This window comes from Pseudorca crassidens, chromosome 2 (assembly GCF_039906515.1).
Source record: "Pseudorca crassidens isolate mPseCra1 chromosome 2, mPseCra1.hap1, whole genome shotgun sequence".
Classification (NCBI taxonomy): Eukaryota; Metazoa; Chordata; class Mammalia; order Artiodactyla; family Delphinidae; genus Pseudorca; species Pseudorca crassidens.
The window spans coordinates 129,280,348-129,306,779 of NC_090297.1; the positions used below are offsets into that span (position 1 = coordinate 129,280,348).

The window sequence follows — 26,432 nt, forward strand, 5'->3', positions numbered from 1 at the left end:
AAATCGACAGTAACACAATCATAGTAGGGGACTTTACCACTCCTGTTTCACCGATGGACACATCATCCAAAATGAAAATAAATAAGGAAACACAAGTTTTAAATGAGACTTTAAACAAGATGGACTTAATTGATATTTACAGGACATTCCATCCAAAAACAACAGAATACACTTTCTTCTCAAGCGCTCATGGAACATTCTCCAGGATAGATCATATCTTGGGTCACAAACCAAGTCTTGGTAAATTTAACAAAACTGAAATCGTATCAAGTATCTTTTCTGACCACAACGCTATGAGACTAGATATCAATTACAGGAAAAAAATCTGTAAAAAAATACAAACCCATGGAGGCTAAACAGTACACTACCTAATAACCAAGAGATCACTGAAGAAATCAAAGAGGAAACAAAAAAATACCTAGAAACAAATGACAATGAAAACACGATGACCCAAAACCTGTGAGAGGCAGCAAAAGCAGCTCTAAGAGGGAAGTTTATAGCAATACAATCCTGCCTTAAGAAACAAGAAACATCTCAAATAAACAACCTGACCTTACACCTAAAGCAATTAGAGAAAGAAGAACAAAAAAACCCCAGAGTTAGCAAAAGGAAAGAAATCATAAAGATCAGATCAGCAATAAATGAAAAAGGAATGAAAGAAACAAGAGCAAACATCAATAAAACTAAAAGCTCGTTCTCTGAGAAGATAAACAAAATTGATAAACCATTAGCCAGACTTACCAAGAAAAAAATGGAGAACACTCAAATCAATAGAATTAGAAATGAAAAAGGAGAAGTAACAACTGACACTGAAGAAATACAAAGGATCATGAGAGATTACTACAAGCAACTATACGTCAATAAAATGGATAACCTGGAAGAAATGGACAAATTGTTAGAAAAGCATAACCTCCTGAGACTGAACCAGGAAGAAATAGAAAATATAAACAGACCAATCACAAGCACTGGAATTGAAACTGTGACTAAAAATCTTCCAACAAACAGAAGCCCAGGACCAGATGGCTTTTTAGGTGAATTATATCAAACATTTAGAGACGAGCTAACACCTATCCTTCTCAAACTCTTCCAAAGTATAGCAGAGGGAGGAACACTCCCAAACTCATTCTAAGAGGCCACCATCACTCTGATACCAAAACAAGACAAATATGTCACAAAGAAAGAAAACTACAGGCCAATATCACTGATGAACATAGATGCAAAAATCCTCAACAAAATAGTAGTAAGCAGAATCCAACAGCACATTAAAAGGATCACACACCATGATCAAGTGGGGTTTATCCCAGGAATGCAAGGATTCTTCAATATATGCAAATCAATCAATGTGATACACCATATTAACAAATTGAAGAATAAGAACCATATGACCATCTCAAAAGATGCAGAAAAAGCTATTGACAAAATTCAACACCCATTTATGAAAAAACCCTCCAGAAAGTAGGCATAGAGGGAACTTACCTAAACATAATAAAGGCCATATATGACAAACCCACAGCCAACATCGTCCTCAATGGTGAAAATCTGAAACCATTTCCACTAAGATCAGGAACAAGACAAGGTTGCCCACTCTCACGACTATTAATCAACATAGTTTTGGAAGTTTTAGCCACAGTAATCAGAGAAGAAAAGGAAATAAAAGGAATCCAAATCGGAAAAGAAGAAGTAAAGCTGTCACTGTGTGCAGATAACATGATACTATACATAGAGAATCCTAAAGATGCCACCAGGAAACTACTAGAGGTAATCAATGAATTTGGTAAAGTAGCAGGATACAAAATTAATGCACAGAAATCTCTTGCATTCCTATACACTAATGATGAAAAATCTGAAAGTGAAATTAAGGAAACTCCCATTTACCACTGCAACAAAAAGAATAAAATACCGAGGAATAAACCTACCTAGGGAGACAAAAGACCTGTATGCAGAAAAGTATAAGACACTGATGAAAGAAATTAAAGATGATACCAATAGATGGAGAGATATTCCATGTTCTTGGGTTGGAAGAATCAATATTGTGAAAATGACTATACTACCCAAAGCAATCTACAGATTCAATGCAATTCCTATCAAACTACTACTGGCATTTTTCACAGAACTAGAACAAAAAATTTCACAATTTGTATGGAAAAACAAAAGACCCTGAATAGCCAAAGCAATATTGAGAACAAAAAACGGAGCTGGAGGAATCAGGCTCCCTGCCTTCAGACAATACTACAAAGCTACAGTAATCAAGACAGTATGGTACTGGCATAAAAACAGAAATACAGATCAGTGGAACAGGACAGAAAGCCCAGAGATAAACCCATGCACATATGTTCACCTTCTTTTTGATAAAGGAGAAAAGAATACACAATGGAGAAAAGACTGCCTCTTCAATAAGTGGTGCTGGGAAAACTGGACAGCTACATGTGAAAGAATGAACACTCCCTAACACCATACACAAAAACAAACTCAAAATGGATTAAAGACCTAAATGTAAGGCCAGACACTATAAAACTCTTAGAGGAAAACAAAGGCAGAACACTTTATAACATAAATCACAGCAAGATTCTTTTTGACCTACCTCCTAGAAAAATGGAAATAAAAACAAAAATAAACAAATGGGACCTAATGAAACTTCAAAGCTTTTGCACAGCAAAGGAAACCATAAACAGGACGAAAAAACAACCCTCAGAATGGGAGAAGATATTTGCAAATGAAGCAACTGACAAAGGATTAATCTCCAAAACTTACAAGCAGCTCACGAAGCTCAACATCAAAAAGTCAAACAACCCAATCCAAAAATGGGCAGAAGACCTAAATAGACATTTCTCCAAAGAAGATATACAGATTGCCAACAAACACATGAAAGAATGCTCAACATCATTAATCATTAGAGAAATGCAAATCAAAACTACCATTGAGATATCATCTCACACCAGTCAGAATGGCCATGATCAAAAAATCTACAAACAGTAAATGCTGGAGAGGGTGTGGAGAAAAGGGAACCCTCTTGCACTGTTGGTGGGAATGTAAATTGATACAGCCACTACAGAGAACAGTATGGAAATTCCTTAAAAAACTAAAAATAGAACTACCATACGAGCTAGCAATTCCACTACTGGGCATATACCCTGAGAAAACCATAATTCAAAAAGATACATGTACCACAATGTTCATTGCAGCGTTATTTACAATAGCCAGGACATGGAACCAACCTAAGTGTCCTTCGAAAGATGAATGGATAAAGAAGATGTGGCACATATATACAATGGAATATTACTCAGCCATAAAAAGAAACGAAACTGAGTTATTTGTAGTGAGGTGGATGGACCTAGAGTCTGTCATACACAGTGAAGTAAGTCCAAAAGAGAAAAACAAATACCGTATGCACATATATATGGAATGTAAGAAAATTTGTTTAAAAACATTGTCAGGAAGAACCTAGGGGCAGGACAGGAATAAAGATGGAGACCTACTACAGAATGAACTTGAGGGGGGACAGGGAAGGGTAAGCTGGGACAAAGTGAGAGAGTGGCATGGACATATATACACTACCATATGTAAAACCAATAGCTAGCGGGAAGCAGCCGCATAGCACAGGGAGATCAGCTCAGTGCTTTGTGACCACCTGGGGGGGCGGATAGGGAGGGTGGGAGGGAGGGAGATGCAAGAGGGAAGAGATATGTTGATATATGTATATGTATAGCTGATTCACTTTGTTATAAAGCAGAAACTAACACACCACTGTAAAGCAATTATACTCCAATAAAGATGTTAAAAAAAAAAAAAAAACAGAATGCAATATTACCAGATCTTAACAAGTTTCCCTCGGGAGGAAAAAACACACATACAGAAATTTAAAAGGATAACAAATTACTCAACTTACCTGAGCACCCACTAGCTGCAGCAATGCTGAGTTTACTGGGAGGAGTTCAATGTCTGTATTGATAGTGGTCTGGTCAAACGGGCAAGCCTTGCGGTGGAGTTTGTTCAGGCACATCTTGCAGACAGTATGGCCACAACCCAAACTGATGGGCTTTCGAATTGTTTCGTCGAAAGTCTGAGTGCAAATTGGGCAGGAGAGGAAATCCGTCCACTGTGGAGCTTGTACAGGCATTGTTTCTGGAGTTACAATTCACTCACACACACAAAATCTAAAGCAAAGATTCCACTGGAATCAAAATCTTTGAAAAAAGTTTATCTTTTCTTTTTTTTAAATATCTTCTGTAAATACAGTCAGCACATAGTGTGAAATATTACCTGAAAAACAAAGAAAAAAAAATGAGCATCTTCCTTTTCAATTAAACTGTACATTCTCACCTTACTACCTATAAGATTTTATACCACATTTATATCAACATAGTCCACCTCTTTGCATTTTTACAAAGTGAGAGCCATAATAAAACATCTAGTCTTATCCCCTTATTTTAGAGATGGGGAGTAGACCCCAAAAAGAGGAGATAACTTGCTGAGGGTGACAAGTTAGTAATAAAGTTAGATCCAAGATGTAAGTCTCTCAAGTTTATCTAAGTCTATGATTGTTTTATATTTTAAAATTAGCCTTTTTAAGATAGCTAATAATATTCTGATCTGAACATGTTAATATGTTCAGCTGTGAAAATTTATCAAGCTTTACACTTAGGCGTATGCATTTCGGTGTATGTTACACCCTAATAAAGAGTCTTAAAAAAATTGGCCTAAAATAAAATCTACCTTAATACTTTATCATCAAATTTAGTGTGGGTAATGAGATAAAAAGAAACCGTGGGATTCTTTTTAAGGTTTATTTATTTATTTGCAGTACGTGGGCCTCTCACTGTTGTAGCCTCTCCCGTCGCGGAGCACAGGCTCCAGACGCGCAGGTTCAACAGCCATGGCTCACGGGCCTGGCCGCTCAGCATGTGGGATCTTCCCGGACCGGGGCACGAACCCGCGTCCCCTGCATCGGCAGGCGGACACTCAACCACTGTGCCACCAGGGAAGCCCTAAGGTTTATTTTTAAGAGTTTTATTTACTGGTAAAGATCTTTTAAGCCTCTGTTACAGCTTATACTTGTTGCTACAGTATGTTGTTTTAGAACACAGTGAAAAGTATTTACTTCAAAAGATTTTTTAAATTCCCAAATCTAAGAATGATAGGTCAATACAGTTAACCAGAACACATATACAGTCAAATTTCACTGTCTACCCTCTCCTTTTGGTAGGGGATAAAAACCAAATCACAAAACTTATCACCTGCATCTAACAGAAATTTTCTTTACATACAAAACCTAATCTGAAGTTTCTAGCACACATCTTAAACAATACCTGCAGTACTTACTCTAACTGTAGCTTCTAAAAATGAGAACTGGTGTACAGAATAAAGTAACATAGTGTTACAAGTTCTTAACGATTTGATTATGCTCAGCAGAGACTGCTTACAAAGATGGAAACAAAAATGTCACTTAAGCTGTAATTATTAGAAAAGTAAATTATCTACACATTTTACTCTTCGAGCATTACATTTAATTAATGTTTTATTGAAGTAACTCAACCTTAAATGCAAGCCCATTATTGAGAGAACAATTTCTATTAGGTATGCTAAAAATTTTATCCATTCATTCAACAAATATTTACTAAGCACTACTACTACTGTGTGCCAGACTCTGAATTGTTAGGGAAATAGTGAAACAGCATACTCATAGTATCTGCCTTCTGAGTAACCTCAGCTTTGTCTGGGTTTCTGCGAAGTGTGCTACCAGATAAATGGACAGTGGAAAAAAAATTTAAGAACCTAAACAGTTACCAAGTTAATTTCACATTTAGGATCTAAAATTAAAGTTATCTGAGTATATGTCCAAATCGCCCTTGCAATAATAAAAAAGTGAATAAAAAAATTGCCCACATTTTGATTTCTATAATGTTTTAATTATAAATAATTTAAATAAAATGCATCTGCAAACAGAATGAGTAGCTACAAGTATGTTTATATCAAATTATTACTTAATGAGACTATCATCCAGAGTGCTAAAAAAGAAAATACAGTATCTAATCACTCAACTGTACAGTCAAATGCTACAATTACAATTGTACATGGGGTTGCAGAATGTTCCAAAATAAAGGAAAAAAAGTGTTTGAAAGACAATATTCAGAACGAGGACTGGATATTAGTCAGAAATGTTTGAAGTTGATTAAGTTGATAAAGTGTCATCCATACGAACTTTTCTATAGATTAGCATGGCAGTTTAAAATAATGCTTACAGGGGGCGTCCCTGGTGGCGCAGTGGTGGAGAGTCCGCCTGCCGATGCGGGGGACACGGGTTCGTGCCCCGGTCCGGGAGGCTCCCACATGCCGCGGAGCGGCTGGGCCCGTGAGCCATGGACGCTGAGCCTGCGTGTCGGGAGCCTGCGCGTCCGGAGCCTGTGCTCCGCAAGGGGAGAGGCCACAGCAGCGAGAGGCCCGCGTACCGCAAAGAAAAAAAAAAAAAAGCCTACAAAGAATCTGATCTTAAGTTAACCTTTACTTGAGTTGAGTTAATGGTTCTTTCCTTTTTACCAGTATGGCCTTGTAGAGCACTTAAAATTTGTTAATTAATCATAAAACAAAGTTAAAACACAGCACTTTATTTCCTTAAACACTATAAAATTACAGAAACCCCAAAGAGCAGAAAATATAAACGTTTTATTGCACAATCATTATAATTTTTACTATTTATACAGCTCACTGCTTTACATAGAACAAAATTATAAAAGGTAGGTAACTACTGTTATCCCATTTTACAGATACAGTCGACCCCTGAACAACATGGGTTTTAATAGCAAGGGTCCACTTATGCACGAATTTTTTTTTCAATAGTAAATACTACAGTACTACATGATCTGCAGTTGGCTGAATCCTTGGATGTGGAAGTGCAGATGAGGAGGAACCGCATATACGGAGAACCGATTATAAATTATACACAGATTTTCAACTGAGCGGAGGGCCAGCACCCCTAACCCCCGTGTTCAACTGTCAACTCCATGAGAAATGGACGTTTAGTGAGGCTGAATAAGCTAAAAAGAAATAGAGATGCAATATTAACCCAGACAGTCTGGCTCAAAACCCGAATGCTTAACCATATCACCACCCACAGATTAAAGGTTAAAAAAGGAAGAATTACTTGCAGGTTCATTCAAAAACCAATGTCACAAAAATGAAATTTTAAAAAATTTTAAATTTTTTTGAAAGTTAAAAAGGAAAAGACCAGTGTCACAAAGCTGCTAATAGCTATTTTTTTAAAAATATTTATTTATTTATTTATTTGGCTGTGTTGGATCTTAGTTGCAGCACACGGGATCTTCGCTGTGGCATGCAGGATCTTTCGTTGTGGTACACGGGCTACAGAGTGTGCAAGCTCAGTAGTTGTGGCACGTGGGCTCCTAAGATGTGGTATGTGGGTTTAACTGCCCCGCAGCATGTGGGATCTTAGTTCCCGACCAGGGATCGAACCTGCATCTCTTGCATTCTAAGGTGGATTCTTAACCACTGGACCATCAAGGAAGTCCCCTAATAGCTATTTATTGACTTCACAGTAATTTCGTTCTTCTGGCAGACAACGCTGTTGACAAATCTAATGATTAGGTCATTGTTCTAATCTTACTTGTCTTCTCAACAAGATATGAAACATGACTATTCCCTCCTTCTTGAAAGTGTCGATGAACCACACTCCCCTCATCCTTGCCAACTCACTGGCTTATTGTTTTTGATCTCTTAAACTCCTAAATGCTGAAGTGAGTTATCAGGGTTCTATCTTGAGTTTCCTTTTCTTATCATTCTCCAGTTAAAAATCTTGAAATGGCTTCCTATTACACTGAGAATAAAATTTGGATATTATATTCTGGTTTACAAAGCCGTAAATGATAAGACCTGTAATTCTCTCTCCAACTTCAGTTTCTAACACTTGTCTCCATCACTCCACTATCCTTCAGCTACTCAGGTGAAACTTGTTCCTATCTTAGGATATTAGTACTAGCTAGTCTCTCTGTCTAATCTTTGAATTCAAGGCCATTCTTTATCATTTAGATGTCACCAAAAATTTCAACTCCTCAGAACTCCCTGACCACTTAAAACGCTAAAATAATCTCTTAAGTCACTCTCTAGTCCATCACTGTACTTAAATTCTCTACAAAATAGTTCTACCATCTATAAATTATACTTTCTTATATTTTTATTTGTTTACTCAATGTCTATCTTATATTAGAATGTAGACTTCATGAGGACAGAGACCTAATCTGCCTTGTTCACTATGAAAGCTATAGCTTGTTTCTCACTACAATTTAGGCACAGTAAAAATTTTGCATTTCAAAGAGTTCAGAGACCTGTGAAAATCTATTCATAGATCTCTTGGGTATTTAAAGACTCCAGGTTAAGAAAGTCTAACCTACATTAGTGTTTCATGAATCTTAGAATTACAGCAAGTATTTGGAGATTTACTGCATATCCAGCACAGTAGAATACAGAAAACAGGCAGAAAATATGGTCAACATCAGTTTTACAGACTTAAAATACCTCACTGCTCTCCCACGTGATTTCAGATCAGTGCTGTTATAACAAATTTTCCAAATTATTCTGTCATAACAAGAACTATTTAAAACAGAATCCTAAATCATTGATAAAAGATACCTTAGAGAACATCTAGTTCTAGCCTAATTTTTCAAGATGAGGTAACTAACATTTATTTTTATCTCTATCAGTAATAAGTGTTATTAAGCTTTTTCAAACACCTCTTTTCATTTAATCTTTAAAACCCAAAGAAGTTGGAATCATTTTCCTTCTTCTCACAGAGAAATAAAATAACATTCAGAGAATTTGTCCACGGTCATACAGGTAGTAAGTGGCAAAGTCAAAACACATCAACTTCAGTCCAGTACTTGACATTCAAGTGTATGCACTTTCCACTATACCAACTTGACATGGAGGATACCAAAGACAAGTAAAAGAGCTTCACTCAAAGTCATACAGCTTAATAATGGCAGAGCCAGGATCAGAAAGTTTCCTGAATCCTACTTTTAGTATCCCCTGCTCCCCCACTGGATTACGTTGAACATAAAGCCATCACTGAATATCTGAAAGATTAAAAAATATCATTGCATATTAAAACTACAGTTAACAATATCTGGCACAGATTAAGGTATCCATCAACCTTGGAAATGCTACATAAAGCTGTTTATATACAACATGCTCATTCTTCTAGGAATAAGATCCATGACTTATCAGATTCTTAAAGATGTGTTTTGTTTGGAGAGGGAGGGGAAGGGAAGATAAGAATCACTGATCCAGGCATACTGAAATAAAATAACTGTTGAAAACTTAAGAATATAGAAAAAATAAAAGCAATAATTTATAAGAACATATATTTTCTCTGTATTTACACCACAATCTCATCAGACTCTTAAAAAAAGGTTAAGTAATATATGATCACGTGGGTCAAAAATAATTTTAATAATTACAGTGAAATATCTCCCTCCCAGGGCTGTCTCCCACCTCTCTAGTCCTCATTCCCACCCCACCTCCACAGATAAGCCATTATACTTTCCTTTTAGTTTCTTTATCCAAATTGGTTTATTTACAAATATATATTAAGTGGCAAAAAAGGATTTTAATGCTACTATTTACAACTCTTCTCTTTCTTCATTAAACCAGTTTTTCTGAGAAATTATACCCAGAAATCTTTTTTCCATTCCCAGTAAAAATTAAACATTAGCTACTTGCAAAAAAATTTTTATTGGTCTTTATTACATGCCCAGTATTGGAGATAAAAAATAGTTAGCAAATCATTCCAAGTCTGCATGGGGCTAACATTATTTCCTTCATTAGCTACACAAACAATAATGATACAACTAAATAACATGACTGCAAGTTATGGTAAATGATATGCAGGTAAGGGACAGGGAGATATAAGCACATTTAACTGAGATAATCTAACCAAATGGGGGTGAGGTTGTGGGTAGGGTATTGCTTCCCTGCAGAAGTGATATTTATGTTAAGATTTGAAGACAAAGGCTGAATAAAAGTTATGGAAAGAATAATACGTAATATGTGTATGTAGATTTTAGGTAAAGGAAAAGCATAACCACAGGTTCTGAGACTAGACAGAATATAATACAATTGGGGAGCTTGAAAAAAACCAAAGCAACAGGGAAGCCAGAAACAAACAAAACAAAATAAACAGAGAGCAAAAGAGAAAGATATGAGATGAGACTGAAGAATTAGAAGGAACCAAAAACTACAGGATCTTTTAACTCATAGTTTGGTATTTGGTCATAATGTGAAGAGTAATGTGAAGGCACTGAAGAGGCAGGAGGTGACCCACTTTACTGTTTCTAATACAGGGTATGCCTATACTATGAAAACATATGGAATAATTAAAAAGAGAATTAGTTAAGCATGTAGAAACGTTAAGTAAAAGCAAAACTTTAAGACCAATAAATACGATGTCATTTGTGTTAGGGAAAAAAATCCTATGTATTAGTCTTGGTATTAATGAATATAAATGGATGAAGAAAAAGGTCTGGAAAGATACCTAACAAACTTAACAGCAGTTACACAGTTGGGCAACTTACAAAATGTATATAATCACGAATTACTTATATAAGTGCAAAAAATTTGAAAGAATGAAAATAAGAGAAGAGCACATTTAGAACACAATTTAGGCTCTAAGATAAATTACTATAAGGCTATTCAAAATATTTTTCCTTATAAAATTGACCTTTTACAAATTTGGACAGCCAAATCATCAAAACTTATTTCTTTTTAAAATTAATTAAAAACGCTTTAATAACTTTTCTAGAATTTATGTTTCAAAGAACTAGTATAATTTATTACTTTTATGTATCATTTCCATCTGTATTAACCTAGTAAAATGAAGTATAGAGTTCTAACCTCTTAAATTTTCCAGTAAAATAGTTCTTAGAGATATATAACAAACTTGATAGAGTTAACATTCAGAATCAGCACCCATATCGTCACTAAAAATATAAGCATTTGTCTAACCATAAAGATAGGTTTGAGAGACTAAGGGGAAAATAGTATTTTAAAAGTTTGATTTCGCCTAGGAAAGTTGATGGTTAAGAAAAGTAAGTCGCTCTTTGATGATTCTATTTCAATCATCAAAGTCATAAACCAAAGATTTTTTAAAGGCTACAAAGTGTCATCAATTGTAGTTATTAGGTCTAAGAAGAATTTCCACTTCCTCATTCTTTAAACATCTTTCTCCAAAGTCATCTTTCCAAACATTCTCCAAGCTTCTCAAAGACAGTTGTTCAACCACAAAACATATCTAAACCACACAGGACATATGGCTTTGTGGATGTAATAAACAAACATTCTTTCAGTCAAGAGTAAACATATGAGATAAAATTACTAAATACCAACATTCAGATTCTTTAAACTTCTTCAGAGTAAGGTTTTGCCAAAAAAAAAATTTTATTAATTAATGCACATGTGCTCAACGTCTGCAGATAAATAGTTATGTGTTAGGGGTCAGCCCAAATCTAGCTCATTAGGAATAATGCTACTGGAACCTTCCTAATCATAAACAGAGCATGAATGATGAATCCTCTTTATGTCTTAAAAAATCCAAGACTGACTCTGCTGTTCAGTGTTCAGAGCAATGGTTAACTTTCCCATTAGTTTACCATAAGGTCTACTCTCCTATGTAAATGACAACAATTAGTGATCTTACTGTTCATAATTCATAATAGATAATTCAGAATACACACAAATTAAATAGCAATCAGTCCAACCTTGAAGAAAGCCCAAATTAAAAAAATATAACTTCCCCCCAAAAATATACATTTTTACACCAGTAGGTGGGTGCATAGACAGCATTTAAAAGGTTGTTTTATTTGCCTTCTTCATGTCATTGATAGGAGCTACAATACAGAATCTGACATTTGACATTTTACTACGTCATCCCAACTTCTAAGTTCTGATTAAAACTCAAAAGAAAAATCTCTATACTTTTATGTTAATAAAATTAATCAATATGATCATTAGACTTTTTTCAGAGCTTATTTCTTTTTTACAAAGAAATAAGATCTTATCAGATTAAGAAAATTATTTCCATGAACAGTAAACAATAAGACCAGTGACTCATTCCACCAGCTAAGTGACTAGTTTGCAGACATCAAACTCTAAGTCTCGTAGCTGCCTTGTAGTTACTCAATTCAAATCCATGCCTCTGTAAAATAACAAACAACTACATGTTATGAGCCTTAAGGTTTAAGCGTGATTAAACCAATTCCCAAAGAGCTACTACAGACAAAATTATGATGACACGATGCATAACAGAGCTTGGGTTTCTGAAAGTAAATCATGTGTCAGGCCTTATGCTAGGTGTTTTCAGGTGCTTCTCTCATTTAAATGTCTACCACAAATCTAAACCACAATACAAATCACCACCAGTAACCAGTTATTTGTTAAGCACCAACTAGGTGTCAGCACTTGCAGTGCTCTATATACTGTATCTAATTAAGTAAATGTTCACCACAATACTGTAATGTAATTATTATCTCCATTTTAAAGATAAAGAATCCAAAATTCAGAGAATTACCCAAAGACATAAAGCTAGTAAGTGGCAGGACTATGATTCAAACTCAGTCCAGCCTAACTCACAAGCTGGTACTTTTAAATTCTGTAATCTGTGCCACTTACAGGTGAAAGTTAATACTCATTAAGGCAAGGGAGCTTTTAGGGGTGATGGAAATGTTCTAAAATTGAATTGTGTTGATGGTTGCACAATTCTGAAAATTTTCTAAGCATCACTGAACTGTGCACTTAAAATAAGTAAATTTTACAGTATGTAAATTATACTTTAATAAAACTGTTAAATAGTCATTAAACGCTTTTTATAAACTCTTAGTTTTCAAATTTTTAATGTAATTTTTGCGGTGCGCGGGCCTCTCACTGTTGCGGCCCCTCCCGCTGCGGAGCACAGGCTCTGGACGCGCAGGCTCAGCAGCCATGGCTCACGGGCCCAGACACTCCGCAGCACGCGGTATCCTCCTTGGACCGGGGCACAAACCCGCGTCCCCTGCATCGGCAGGCGGACTCTCAACCACTGTGCCACCAGGGAAGCCCTAATGTAATAATTTAAAAATATAAAGACACCTTTCAGATTGTTCTATGAGCACAGCAATAACCCTACTAAATAAATTATACTTGCTTTGAAGATTTCATTTAAATGTTACAAACTGACATTTTAAAAATTGTTAAAAAGTTATTACTTACCATCTCCTCTATTAAGGTTCATTTTATGTGTCTCTGATTTAGAGGAAGAAATATGAAAATTGAAATTCATCAAGTATCTACTCTGGCCTAGTCACTCCTCTGAGGCATTTTTATACCAATTTTATACCTGTTTTGAGCTTCAGCAGCATTAAATAACTTGCCCAAAGCTAATAAATTTTTGAGCTGAAACTAAAACTCAGTTCTTATGTGAATTTAAAGTGTAAGTTGCCCTGAGTAAGATATTACATCAAACAAACAAAACCTTATTGTCTCTACGAAGAAAATCTTGGATCTCCTTTGATCCCATCCTACCCCATGAGATGCGTTTAACTATTATTTTTGGCCTTAACTTAATTTGCCATTTCTCTGGGACACTTCCATAGCAACCAACAAGCAGGGAAACATCAGAGAAGAGAAAAATGTTAACTATCTTGAAAAATAAAGTTAAAGCAGAAAATAAAAACAAAAAGAATAAAAATAAATGAAGGCTTATTTTAACACTACTCAGTGTTATAATTCTCAGCAGAGAATTAATTTACAGATGAAACTGTGTGATTTTTGGATGTTCAAGGTTTTTCCAGCAATAATACCCTGTGAAGACCCAATTTTGATTGTAAAAATACTTCTTCCTAAAATAAACGGATTGAATTGTAACCCTATATTGTACACATCATCCTAGATATAAATAACTTAATACACTAATGTCAGTACAAATATTGACAAATACTTGGGACAAGTATAAAGAGAAGGGCTTCTGATTTAGAGGAGGAAACACCTGGAAAATAGAACTTGATAAAGAAGGGTTGAGAAAGCTACAAAGGGCTAATTTAGGTGGCTTACTTTCCTAGTGTTCAGAAAGACAAAAAGAAACACGTCTACCTCCAACCGAATGCCAAATTTAGAAGAAGAAACAGTAAGGAAGAATAAAACCATTCACAGAGAAAATGCCTGATCTGAAGTTGAAACACTGCAAGTGAAGGACAGTTTCTAACTTTGTGTACATAGTTTGAAGCTCCAGGTTTCTCTTCTACATATAGCAAAGTTCCACACTGTGTGTAAAATGTACTCCACTGAATAGGACATCAGAGTTATTAAAGAGGTAGTAGAACGAAAAGGCCAGACTCAAAAGCATCATCTTCAAAGGAACTGTGAGGCAGTAGGCAGGGAAAGTGACCTGTTACAGCAAAACATGAAAAGGTTATTTTTTCAGTTTTTGCATTAATATTCTGCTGAATATTACATACACTGTATGTAAATATGTCCTCACCATTTAGTGGCAGTCCAAACATCAAGGACATAATAAGAACTAATAACCAAAATCAGACATTTTGGAATACGCTAAGCATTTTAGTTGATCTGTTATCATGTCAACTGCTTTCAAATTAAATGCAAGTGTCTGAAAATTGTTTTCTTTGTGAAAATTGATCTCTTCTTAATAATAACACTTGCTAAAAAACAATAACAACACCAATAACAATGCATAGGAACTGTTTTGAGCTCTTTCTATGTATTAATTCATTTTACTCTAAAAATTAAATATCCTAAAAAAAAGAAAAAGAAAATAAGCTTAAAAAAAAAGAAAGAAAACTGATGCCTGCTTAATTAAGGCTCTTTTCTAAACCATAAAGATAACTCACTCCCAATACAAAAGATACATGAATAAAATTTGAAGGCTAGGCCAAATATTTAAACAAGACTTTAAATAGTTTCTCAGGTCACATTTTGAAATCCATCCTCCTGCTAGAATAACGGCTCCTTTTTAAGGAGGAAGTTTGCTCCACCTATCCCCAGAAGTTATCTTGAAACACAATGACAAATCTGATTGGCAAGTCCTCAGTAATCCTGAATGTAGGGGAAAATGGTCACAATGAAAAGAAAACTTAACTTGTCTCATAAATTTATATTTCAGATTGTTAAATACTAATCTATAAAGCTCCTGAGAAATCCAGTGAAACTGAGACATTTTAAGACAGAGGTCCCCAACCCCCAGGCCACAGACTGGTGCTGGTCTGTGGCCTGTTAGGAACTGGGCCACACAGCAGGAGGTGAGTGGCAAGCAAGCGAGTGAAGCTTCATCTGTATTTACAGCCACTCTCCATTGCTTGCACTACCACCTGAGCTCCACCTCCTGTCAGATCAGCAGCAACATTAGATTCTCATAGGAGCACAAACCCTACTGTGAACTGCACACGCGAGAGATCTAGGTTGCACGCTCCTTATGAGAATCTAATGCCTGATGATCTGAGGTGGAGTTGAGATGGTGATGCTAGCGCCGGGGAGCGGCTGCAAATATAGATTATCATTAGCAGAGAGGTCTGACTGTACAGAAACCATAATAAATCAACTGCTTTCAGATTCGTATCAAAACACTATCAGAGACTTCCCTGGTGGCGCAGTGGTTAAGGATCTGCCTGCCAATGCAGGGGACACAGGTTCAAGCCCCGGTCCAGGAAGATCCCACATCCCGTGGAACAAGCAAGCCAGTGCGCCACAACTACCGAGCCTGCACTCTAGAGCCTGCGAGTCACAACTACTGAGCCCACGCACCACAACTATTGAAGCCCAGGCACTCTAGGGCCTGTGCTCCGCAACAAGAGAAGCCACCGCAATAAGAAGCCCGTGCACCACAATGAAGAGTAGCCCCCGCTTGCTGCAACTAGAGAAAGCCCACATGCAACATCGAAGATGCAATGCAGCCAAAAAATAAAAATAAATAAATTAAAAAAAATAAAAAACCCTATCAGTGAGTGGCAAGTGAAAACGAGCTCGGGGCTCCCACTGATTCTGCATTATGGTGAGTTGTAAAATTATTTCATTATATATTATAATATAATGATAATAGAAATAAAGTGCACAGTAAATGTAATGTGATTGAACCATCCCAAACCCACCCCCCCCACCCGGTTTGTGGAAAAATTGTCTTCCACGAAACTGGTCCCTGGTGCCAAAAAGGTTGGGGACTGCTGTTTTAAGGGACAACACTAATATTCTGTTTTTTCAATGTATCCCAATTTACTAGTTCTTTCCTCACCAGCATGCTTAAATGTTTCTGCAGAGGAGCTAAAAAAACCCCAAAACTAGAAACAAAACCAAAAACATACCACATTTCTATCTCCACCCTGTCTTATTTAATCAAAAAAAAAAAAAAAGTCACTCAATCCCTGTCCCTGTTCCTGTCTTCTTCTAGTCTCTATTCTCTTCTCCCACACCTTTCAGTTTGCAAACTATCACTTTATTCCAACCACGATTTTGAAACTATTCTTAACAAGTATATCAACAACCTTCTTATGAAATACAACAGTCACATCTCAGTCCTTATCTCCTTTCTTTCTATACAGCATTTAATAATGCTGACCAGTTACTCCTGCAAATGCTGTCCCTCTGGGGCTTCTATAACAGCACACTGTCCAGGTATTCCACTAATTAACAGGCCACTCCTTACGTGTCCCTGTTGAAGGCTTCTCCTTCTCTGCCCATCCTTGGAATATATGTGGCTCTTCAGAATTCCTTCCTCAATTCTCTTCTCTACAAAATTTCCCTCAGTGACTTCAACTATTTTCAACTTTCGACTACCAACTAGATACTGATGACTTCCAAAAGTTCAAGCCTCTCTTCTGAGTGCCAGGGTCACATAACCAGTTGGCTACTAGTCATCCATGTCCAACTGGGGTCTCAAACCATCTCAACTTTACCAAACTTTTTGTTCCCTATGTTAATGATTGAGCGACTTACTTGTTGACAGAAGCATAGGGAACATCCTTCACTATTCACTTTTCCTCAAACCTGCTCCCCCCCTCAACTAATCAGTCATCATGTCCCATTCATTTTATTTCTTTTATGTTTCTTGAAACCTTCCCATCCATTCCTAAATCCTTACATTAGGCTGCCAATCTCTCTTACCTGGATTACTGTGACAATTTCTTACGTGGTATCCATGTTAAAGGTATCCTCAACAGAGAAAGCCACTACTTGCTAGACTGTAAGTTCCTTAAAATCAGAGAATGTCTTGGGTTTTCTTCCTCTCTTGCTATTTTCTCTATGGTTCTAATACAGAAGAAGCCAGACAATATACATTAGCAAAGCTATCAAGCTGGAATATTTATGTTTTTGCCAATAGAAAGTCAACTGGGCTAACAGAAAGCTGCTAGGGAAGGAACCTAGGGCCTTTCCAAAAGTAACATGCACAGATAAACAAAAATATATAACACAAGAATAACACTATAAACCAACCAGACTTGAAAGACATCCACAGAATGCTCAGTACAACAACAGGGGAATTATTTTCAAGTGCTTACAGAACATTCTCCAAGATAGATCATATGCTAGACCATAAAACAAGTCTCAATAAATTTAAAAGGATTGAAATCATAAACATTATAGTCTCTGCATACAATGGAATGAAATTACAAACAGAAAATAACTTTAACTCACAAATACAGGGAAATTAAACAACATACTGCTAAATAACCAGTAAGTCAAAGAAGAAATCAAAAGGGAAATTAGAAAATACTTTGAAATGAATGAAAATGAAGACACACCATACCAAAACTCATGGGATGCAACCAAAGCAAGGCTTAGATGGATATTTATAGCTTTAACTGTTTATATTAAAAAAGAAGAAAGTCTCAAATCAATAGTCTTACTTTCCACCTTAAGCACTGGGGAAAAAAGATACCTAACATCAGCAACATGATGACAAATTCTCTGTGGCCAAAATATAAACTCTGAATTTAATATTATTAGCAAGTGATGCCAATTTTAGATGATTTCTTCCCTAAACACTACAAAACAGAAACTTATAAACAAAAGACATTAAAAGCTTAAAAACCCAAGTATTCTTATATCCCAAACAGTTTAATATTAATTAGTTTATGAGGTGTAAATGCAATTTTTAAAAATCTTGACAGTTCCTTTTTACAATGAACACACACATTTCCACTTTGGAAGAGGGAGGTGGGGAGATAACTCAAGGCTTAGGTACCCAAATATAAAACCTAGGTTTTCGTTTTATATTTTAAGCAGACAACTTCTAATATGAGCAAATGAGTCTTAATACATCAAAGCTGGCAAACAGAGGAAAAACTTCTCAATTTTCGTTATCTTTCAGAGGGCCTCTGGGACACCACTTATTAGTAGCAAACTATGCTGGCATTCCTATCTTTGAAGGAGATTATCACAGGTTCAGGTAATAAGTGAGCAATACAAGCAAATGGAGATTTAAAGGAATGGCAAATTCTAAAATAACAATAGAAATTACTATGGGTCAAAACATTCTAAAAACTTAAAGTGCATTATCTTTTTTTTTTGCATTAACTTTTAATACTCATAATAACCTTGCAAAATATTATCACACCCTTGAGAAAATCAGGGCCCAGAAAAGTTAAGCAATGTTCTTAAGGTCTCACAGCCAGTAAGGGGTAGAGTTGAGATTCCAACCCAGGTTTGTCTAACTTTACTATTTTAAGACCTTCTCTTTAGGTTTCTTAATCATTTGTTGTGGTAGTCTGCAAGGATGGCCACAATTCCTCCCATCCCTGTAGCTATGCCCCTTTGTAATTTGACTTTGCTGCTCTTTCTATCAAGAGATAGAATCTTTTCCCCCACACTTTGAATCTGGGTGGCCTTGACTTATTTTGAATACTGTAGTTGAATATAGCATTAGTGATGTTTGGAGAGCTTCACAGCATAGGCCTCAAGAAACCTTGCAACTTCCACTCTTGGAACATGGTGCCACTATGTGAGAAGGCTTGAGCTAGACCTGAGCTGAGACCAACAGAACAGAGAAAAACTGTCCCAGCTCAGACCCCTAGAACAATCAGCCCCAATTTTAGCTGCCAGATGAATGAAGCTGCATGAGTGACCTCAGTGTAGACCAGCAGCAGAACCACCTGTGGCTAACTTAGCCCCATGCACTAACTCAGAATTGTAAGCAAATAAAATGGTTGTTGTTTTAAGCCACTAAGTTTTGGGGTGGTTTGTTAATCAATAATAGATATCTGATTGTTTATATAATCAAGACACAATTTTACATTTATAAATTTCATCATAGCCTTTTGAGAAAAGAGTAATACTGAATGAAAAACTGACACTGGAATGTGAAAGGTTCCCTCAGTTGAATTACAAAGTTTTCATAGAATGAATCTGTTCTCTTTTTTTAAGGCCTAAAAATTACTAATATATATAAGTACCTTCACAAACACAACATGCCTAAATTTAGCTCCTTATTCTTGCAGCATAAATTATCAGCAACTACAGGGAAGAGCATTCAAATGTACCAAAACGGTAATATTTTCAAAGCACAGCATGGATAACAAATCCTTTAGACTTAAAAATACGTACTACTGGGCTTCCCTGGTGGCGCAGTGGTTGAGAGTCCGCCTGCCGATGCAGGGACACGGGTTCGTGCCCCGGTCTGGGAGGCTCCCACATGCCACGGAGCGGCTGGGCCCGTGAGCCATGGCCTCTGAGCCTGCGCGTCTGGAGCCTGTGCTCCGCAGCGGGAGAGGCCACAACAGTGAGAGGCCCGCGTACCGCAAAAAAAAAAAAAAAAAAAGTACTACTTAGGCTCAATTTAAATCTATCTGAAACTTCGTATTACATTCTAACCGAATATAAATTGTCATCTGTGTAACAGTCCTCCATGTCGACGTGCCAGGGCAGCACTATTAACTCTTAATATTGAAAATGATTCAAATACTCCCAAGTTGTTGGTCTTTACTGGTTACGATATAAAGAAAAACTTAACCTCCCTTACCAGTATCACCTTAGTCATCTTCAGCAAGTTATAATTGTTTTCACCTACCTACAACTTCTTTATATACTCCTCAAATCTTTCCCCCTCTATCCCAAAACTGTGGGAGGGGGGAGTGGGATTTGAGTGCTAAGCACTTACAAATCATCTCATTCAATCCTCAAACAACCTTCTGAGATATCTCCTCTACTTTATCGATGAAGGAAAGAAAGAAAACTGAAAACAGTTACTTGGATAATTTAGTGATCTAGTCGTAATTTGAACCTACACTTGTCCAACTCCAAATCCTATACTTTTCCCACTGTCTTCCAACTTTCAGCAGCTGTAATTTTTTTTTTTTTTTTTTTTTTCAGTACGCGGGCCTCTCACTGTTGTGGCCTCTCCAGTTGCAGAGCACAGGCTCCAGATGCGCAGGCTCAGCGGCCATGGCTCACGGGCCCAGCCTCTCCGCGGCATGTGGGATCTTCCCAGACTGGGGCACAAACCCATGTCCCCTGCATCGGCAGGCGGACTCTCAACGACTGCGCCACCAGGGAAGCCCTAATCTTAATCTTATAAATATTTTAAGATACTTAATGTATTGAAATATAACATACACACATAAAAAGTATACAGATCAAGAGTGTTCAGCTCAATGAACATAGTAAGCAAAGTGAGCATACTTGTATACCCAAGATATAGAACATTACCAGCACCCCAGAAAGTCCCCTCACCATCCCTCCCAATCATTATCTCTTTATTCTTCCTCAAAGGCCACTACTATCCTAACTTCTAATGCTATAGATTACTTTTACCTGTTTTAAAATTCTATGTAATGAATCATCAGTATGTGTTTTGTATTTTGGCTTCTTTCACTCAACATATTTGTTAGATTGTTCTACATTTATATCACTAAGCTGTTACAAAACACTCCAGTTCAATCTACCACAGTTAGAAAGCTACCCTTCATGAACTCAATTTTGGAGTAGTGATGACACTTGGATTTGGAATGTAGCAGATTTCTGGTGCTGAACTGGAAGAAAAAAAACAAGTATCAATAACAAAAACTGGGAACAAAGAATTCCCTCTTTACTCAAGAAAAAAAAGCAGCACATGTGTCACACTAATAGCCCCTACTGCTTTACTTTTACTTGTTTCTGCTTTTTTTCTGAGGGAGCTTGTGTCCTAGACTTCCTTGTGGCACTTGGTAGATACCATAGGGCTCTGACTGATTCTAGAACAAGACAGCAAAGAGAAAACATGCAGATTATTCAGAATAGGCAAGCTGCATATGGAGCATACTTCTTTTGCAATGGTTGGGTGATATGTAGTGTATACTATGACCTAGGGAATTTTTGTGTTAAAGATATAATCTAACATATTTAATAATAGTAAAATAACAATAATGTTAGTATTATTAAACTGTCCCCATAATCTACTGGCCAAGGTTTAAGGACATTTTTTTATCACTGTTTATTTTTATGGAATATGCCTGAAAGAATTCCAACTATTTCCAATGATTTTCAATTGCGCATACTTGAAAAATAATGCTTAAAAAGAAAAAAAAAAAGGATAGACTCATTTTCCATTTTAGAACTACTTCTAGACTGTCATCCCAGACAATATTTCATTTTGATTTTAAAAGAATGAACGAATTGCTACATGGAGTCCAAACACAGAAGCCTATAATAATGTATGTGATTTACACATATCAAGTGGTTTGAAACAGTTATATAAATTGTACGAAGATATTTTGCTGTTCCCAAGTAGTAGCTACTGTTAGAGAACCTATTGATTTGTTGCTACAATGTCAGAATTAAACATAAAACACTTCCTCCAATATATGTAACGAAGATCTTTTAAGGTATAAATTCGTCCTTAGGTTTATGTAGTGTATTACAGGGAAGAGAGGATAAAAGAATGGGACAAGCCTAACTGCTGTGGGTTTCCACAATAAACAAATAAATCTACTATTATTACACTCTATTCTTTGGTAAAATAGGGAGCCTTGCTTTCTTATCTTAAATTACGAACAATTTGTCCCGCTCTTCTCCTAACCCTGAACCTTTTTCCCATTTCCCTACACATATTACTATGTGAATTCCCTTAGGGAAGGCCTTACTTGATCACCTTATTTAAAATTGATCCCTCAACCCTAATCACACTACCACCACAATCTGTGCTTCCCATCTCTTTCCTGATTAATTTTTCTCCACAATACTTCTCACCATCCAATATGCTTTATTTTAGTTATTTTGTTACAGTGTGGACCCACCACTACTAAAATGTAAGCTCCATGAAGACAGGGATTTTCAATTGTTTCTATCTCTAATCTTTTTTGAGTATATTTTATATGACAGGCACTATTCTAAATTTTGCATGCATTATCTCAGTCCTCACAATGACCCTATTATTAGATATTACATATCATTATATCTTAATTTTAGAGTTGAAGAAACTGAGCACAAACCTTAGGTAATATGTGCAAGGTCACATGGTAATTAACTTGTCCCTATTTTTTTTAACTTGTAATTCCTTCTGTAGCCTTCGTTTCTTTAGTTACATCACTATACAACTTGACACTCAATGTACACACCTGGTAATCTGGTAATCATCCTAGATTCCGTCCTCTTCTACCTCTATTAAAATTTTCTATTATCTCTTAAATCTATATCTTCCTTTCCATCTCTACTTCCCTGATTGAAGTTTGTGTTCATTCATTCAAAAATTACTTACTGAACACCTACCATGTGCCAGACAGTGTCTTAGGATCTAAAGATGTAGCCCTGAATGAAACAAAGTCCCTGCTCTCATACAGCATACAGTCTCTCTCACCTGGATCACACAGTAACCTTTTAACTGATCTCTGTCTCTAGCTTTGTTCTTGCCTTCATCCACACTCCTCACAGCTGCTGGTCATTCACTTATGGTTTTCTTCTATGACAAAAAACTCAATAAAAAAAAGGACAATAGGGCTTCTCTGGTGGCGCAGTCGTTAAGAATCCACCTGCTGATGCAGGGGCCACAAGTTCGAGCCCTGGCCCGGAAAGATCCCACATGCCATGGAGCAACTAAGCCCATGAGCCACAACTACTGAGCCCACGCACCACAACTACTGAAGTCCACGTGCCTAGAGCCCGTGCTCCACAACAAGAGAAGCCACCATGATGAGAAGCCCGCACATCGCAAGGAAGAGTAGCCCCTACCCACTGCAACTAGAGAAAGCCTGCACGCAGCAACGAAGACCCAACGCAGCCAAAAATAAAATTAAAATAAAATAAGTAAATTTTAAAAAAGGGACAACAGACTTGAAAGATCCTCTTTCACAAAAGAGGGTATCAAAATGGCCAATAAGTGTATAATACGCTTATTTAAGAGTCATAAGATGTCATTACTCACAAGGGAAATTTAAATTACGATGACAATGGGAATCTACTACATGCCTACCAGAATGGCTAAAAAAAAGTTTACTGACCATACCAAGTATTAAAGATGATATGAGCATACGAAATTCTCATACAATGCTGACAGCAGTGTGAATTGGTACATTCACTTTGGAAAACTGGGAGTATCTCCTTAGGCTAAACCAAAGTCAACTAATGACCCATAAATTCCACTGCTATGTATTTATATGAGAGGAATGACTAAGTATGTCCACCAAAAATCTTATGCAGTAATGTTCATAACAACTTTATTCATAAAAAGCCAAAAATAAACTGCAAACAACCCAAATGTCCATCAACAAAATGCATAAACTGTGATAAGTTCATATAATGGAATACTATACAGCAATGATAAAAATAAAACAATTGGTCCACTGTTACATATAACAGGGACACATTTCACAGATATTACAATGTACAAAGCCAGATACAAAATAGCACCTACTGTAGAATTTAATTTATAGAGGAAGCATAAAGAAGACATGATGCATGATTTCATTTAAGAAGAGGCAAAACAGACTACAGTGCTAGAAGTCAGAATTAACTCTTAGGAAAGCTGGGAGGCAGTAGAGAGTGTACTGTCTGGGAAAGAGTAGAAAGAATTCTTGGGTGTTAGAAACATTGCATATCTTGATCTGGGTGGTGGTTACACAAGTGTATATATGTAAAAAGTAATCAAGATCTACCGCTATGATTTTTGCCCTTTAGTGCATGTATTTTATTATCTCAAGTTAAAAAACAAACAACATCAACAAAAACTCTTAGGGACTTCCCTGGTGGTACAGTGGTTAAGAATCCACCTGCCAATGCAGGGGACACAGGTTCGAGCCCTGGTCTGGGAAGATCTCACATGCCGTGGAGCAACTAAGTCCGTGCACTACAACTACTGAGGCTGCACTCTAGAGCCTGCAAGCCACAACCACTGAGCTCATGTGCCACAACTACTGAAGCCCGCATGCCTAGAGCCCATGCTCCGCAACGAGAAGCCTATGCACCGCAACAAAGAGTAGCCCATGCTCGCCACAACTAGAGAAAGCCCGCGTGTGGCAATGAAGACCCAACGCAGCCAAAACTAACTAACTAACTAAATAAATAAATAAATAAAAATTTTAAAAACCCCTTGGATGTTGCCTTAGCAGAGTCAATCCCAAGTGCTTGAACATGCCATACAAGATCCCCGGGATGTGGCCCCCACCTACTTCTCCAGCTTTATTTTTCACCACCATCTGCCTCGTATTTTATACTCTAGCAACAAAAGTATGAAGGTTTCCCTGTATACAAGATATTCTTTTTCACTCTAGGTCTTGTTTGGCTCAAGTATTCCCCTAAATCTGGGATGTTAAACCCCTATTCATCCTTTAAGTCACATTCAACTCAGGAAGCTCTTTCAAGAAATCTTTTTATAGCCCAGTGTATATTAGGTTGCCCCTCTGATGTTCCCAATACATTCTAAACTCTTTCTATAAGAGGAAGTCCATACTGTTGTATGCTGTTGTATGGCATATATTTGTTCAACAATTTTAAATGACTGAAAAATATCACTACTTGATTGTAGCAAGTTTCATATTTCTAAAGATAGTGTTGGACAATTCACATAAAAGGTAAGAGAGCTGAATCTATCATCACAAGATGAGTTCAATCTTTTTTTTTTTTTGCGGTACGCGGGCCTCTCACTGTTGTGGCCTCTCCCGTTGCAGAGCACAGGCTCCGGATGCTCAGGCCCAGCAGCCCTGGCTTGGACCCAGCCACTCTGTGGCATGTACGATCTTCCCGGACTGGGGCACGAATCCGTGTCCCCTGCATCGGCAGGCGGATTCTCAACCACTACGCCACCAGGGAAGCCCGAGTTCAATTTTTTAATGCAGGTACTTAATCTTTAGAAGATAGTATACCTCCAAAATTAACCACATTCTTAAAACTACCTATAAGCGAGGTAAAGCTAAAAGTGAAGTGACAGATTAAAAAGATAAGGATAAAGAAACTAATCTGAAAAGGCTACATATTGCATGAGTCCAACTATACAATATTATATATTCCACATAAACATATAAAAAGACGTTCTACATCATATGTTATCAGGGACATGCAAATTAAAACAATGTGATACCACTACACACTATTAGAATGGCCAAAATTTGGAACACGGACAACAACAAATGTTGACCAAGATGTGGCGCCAACAGGAACTCTCATTCATTGCAGATAGGAATGCAAAATCGGGCAACCACTTTGAAAAAGTTTGACATTGTCTTACAAAACTAAACATACTCTTACCATACGATCCAGCACTCTCCTTGATATTTACTCAAAGGAGCTGAAAACTTGTATCTACACAAAAACCTGCACATGGATATTTATAGCAGCTTTATTCATAATTGTAAAACTTGTAAGCAACCAACCAAGATGTCCACCAGTGGTACAACCAGACAATGGAATATTATTCAGTACTAAAAAAGAAATGAGCTATCAAATCACGAAGAGACATGTAAGAAACTTAAATGCATATTGTATGATTCCAACTATAGGACACTTTGGAAAAGGCAAAACTATGGAGACAATAAAAAGATCAGTGGATGCTAGAAGCTGGGGTGAGGAAGGATGAATATGCAGAGCAAAGAGGATTTTTAAACCAATGAAAATATTCTGTATGGTACTATAATAATGGATACCTGTCATTATACATTTGTGCAAATCCACAGAATGTATAACACCGAGAGTGAACCCTAATATAAACTATGGACTTTAAGCATCAATGTAAGTTCATCAATTGTAATTAACGTACCACTCTGGCAGTGGATGTTGATAATAAGGGTGGCTATGCATGTGTGGAGGCAGCTGAGTATGCAGGAAATCTTTGTACCTTCTTCTCAATTTTACTGTGAACCCAAGACTGCTCTAAAACAAACAAATCAACCAACCAACCAACCAAGTCTTTTAAAAACAAAAAAGAATACTAAAAAAAAAAAATCAACAAGTGAACCTGAAATCTCTCTCAAAAATGGAGATTCTAT

General features: G+C 36.8%; 1 protein-coding gene across 4 annotated transcripts in view; it reads right to left on the reverse strand.

Moving 5' to 3' along the window:
• Positions 1 to 26,432, reverse strand: part of RC3H1 (ring finger and CCCH-type domains 1) — a 99,075-nt gene that overhangs the window by 59,819 nt on the left and 12,824 nt on the right. For all 4 annotated transcript variants that reach the window (XM_067728693.1, XM_067728695.1, XM_067728692.1 and 1 more), the window contains exon 2: positions 3,887 to 4,260. In XM_067728693.1, the coding sequence (XP_067584794.1) occupies positions 3,887 to 4,117 (231 nt within the window). In that variant the 5' untranslated portion in view covers positions 4,118 to 4,260. The remainder of the gene's footprint in view (positions 1 to 3,886; positions 4,261 to 26,432) is intronic.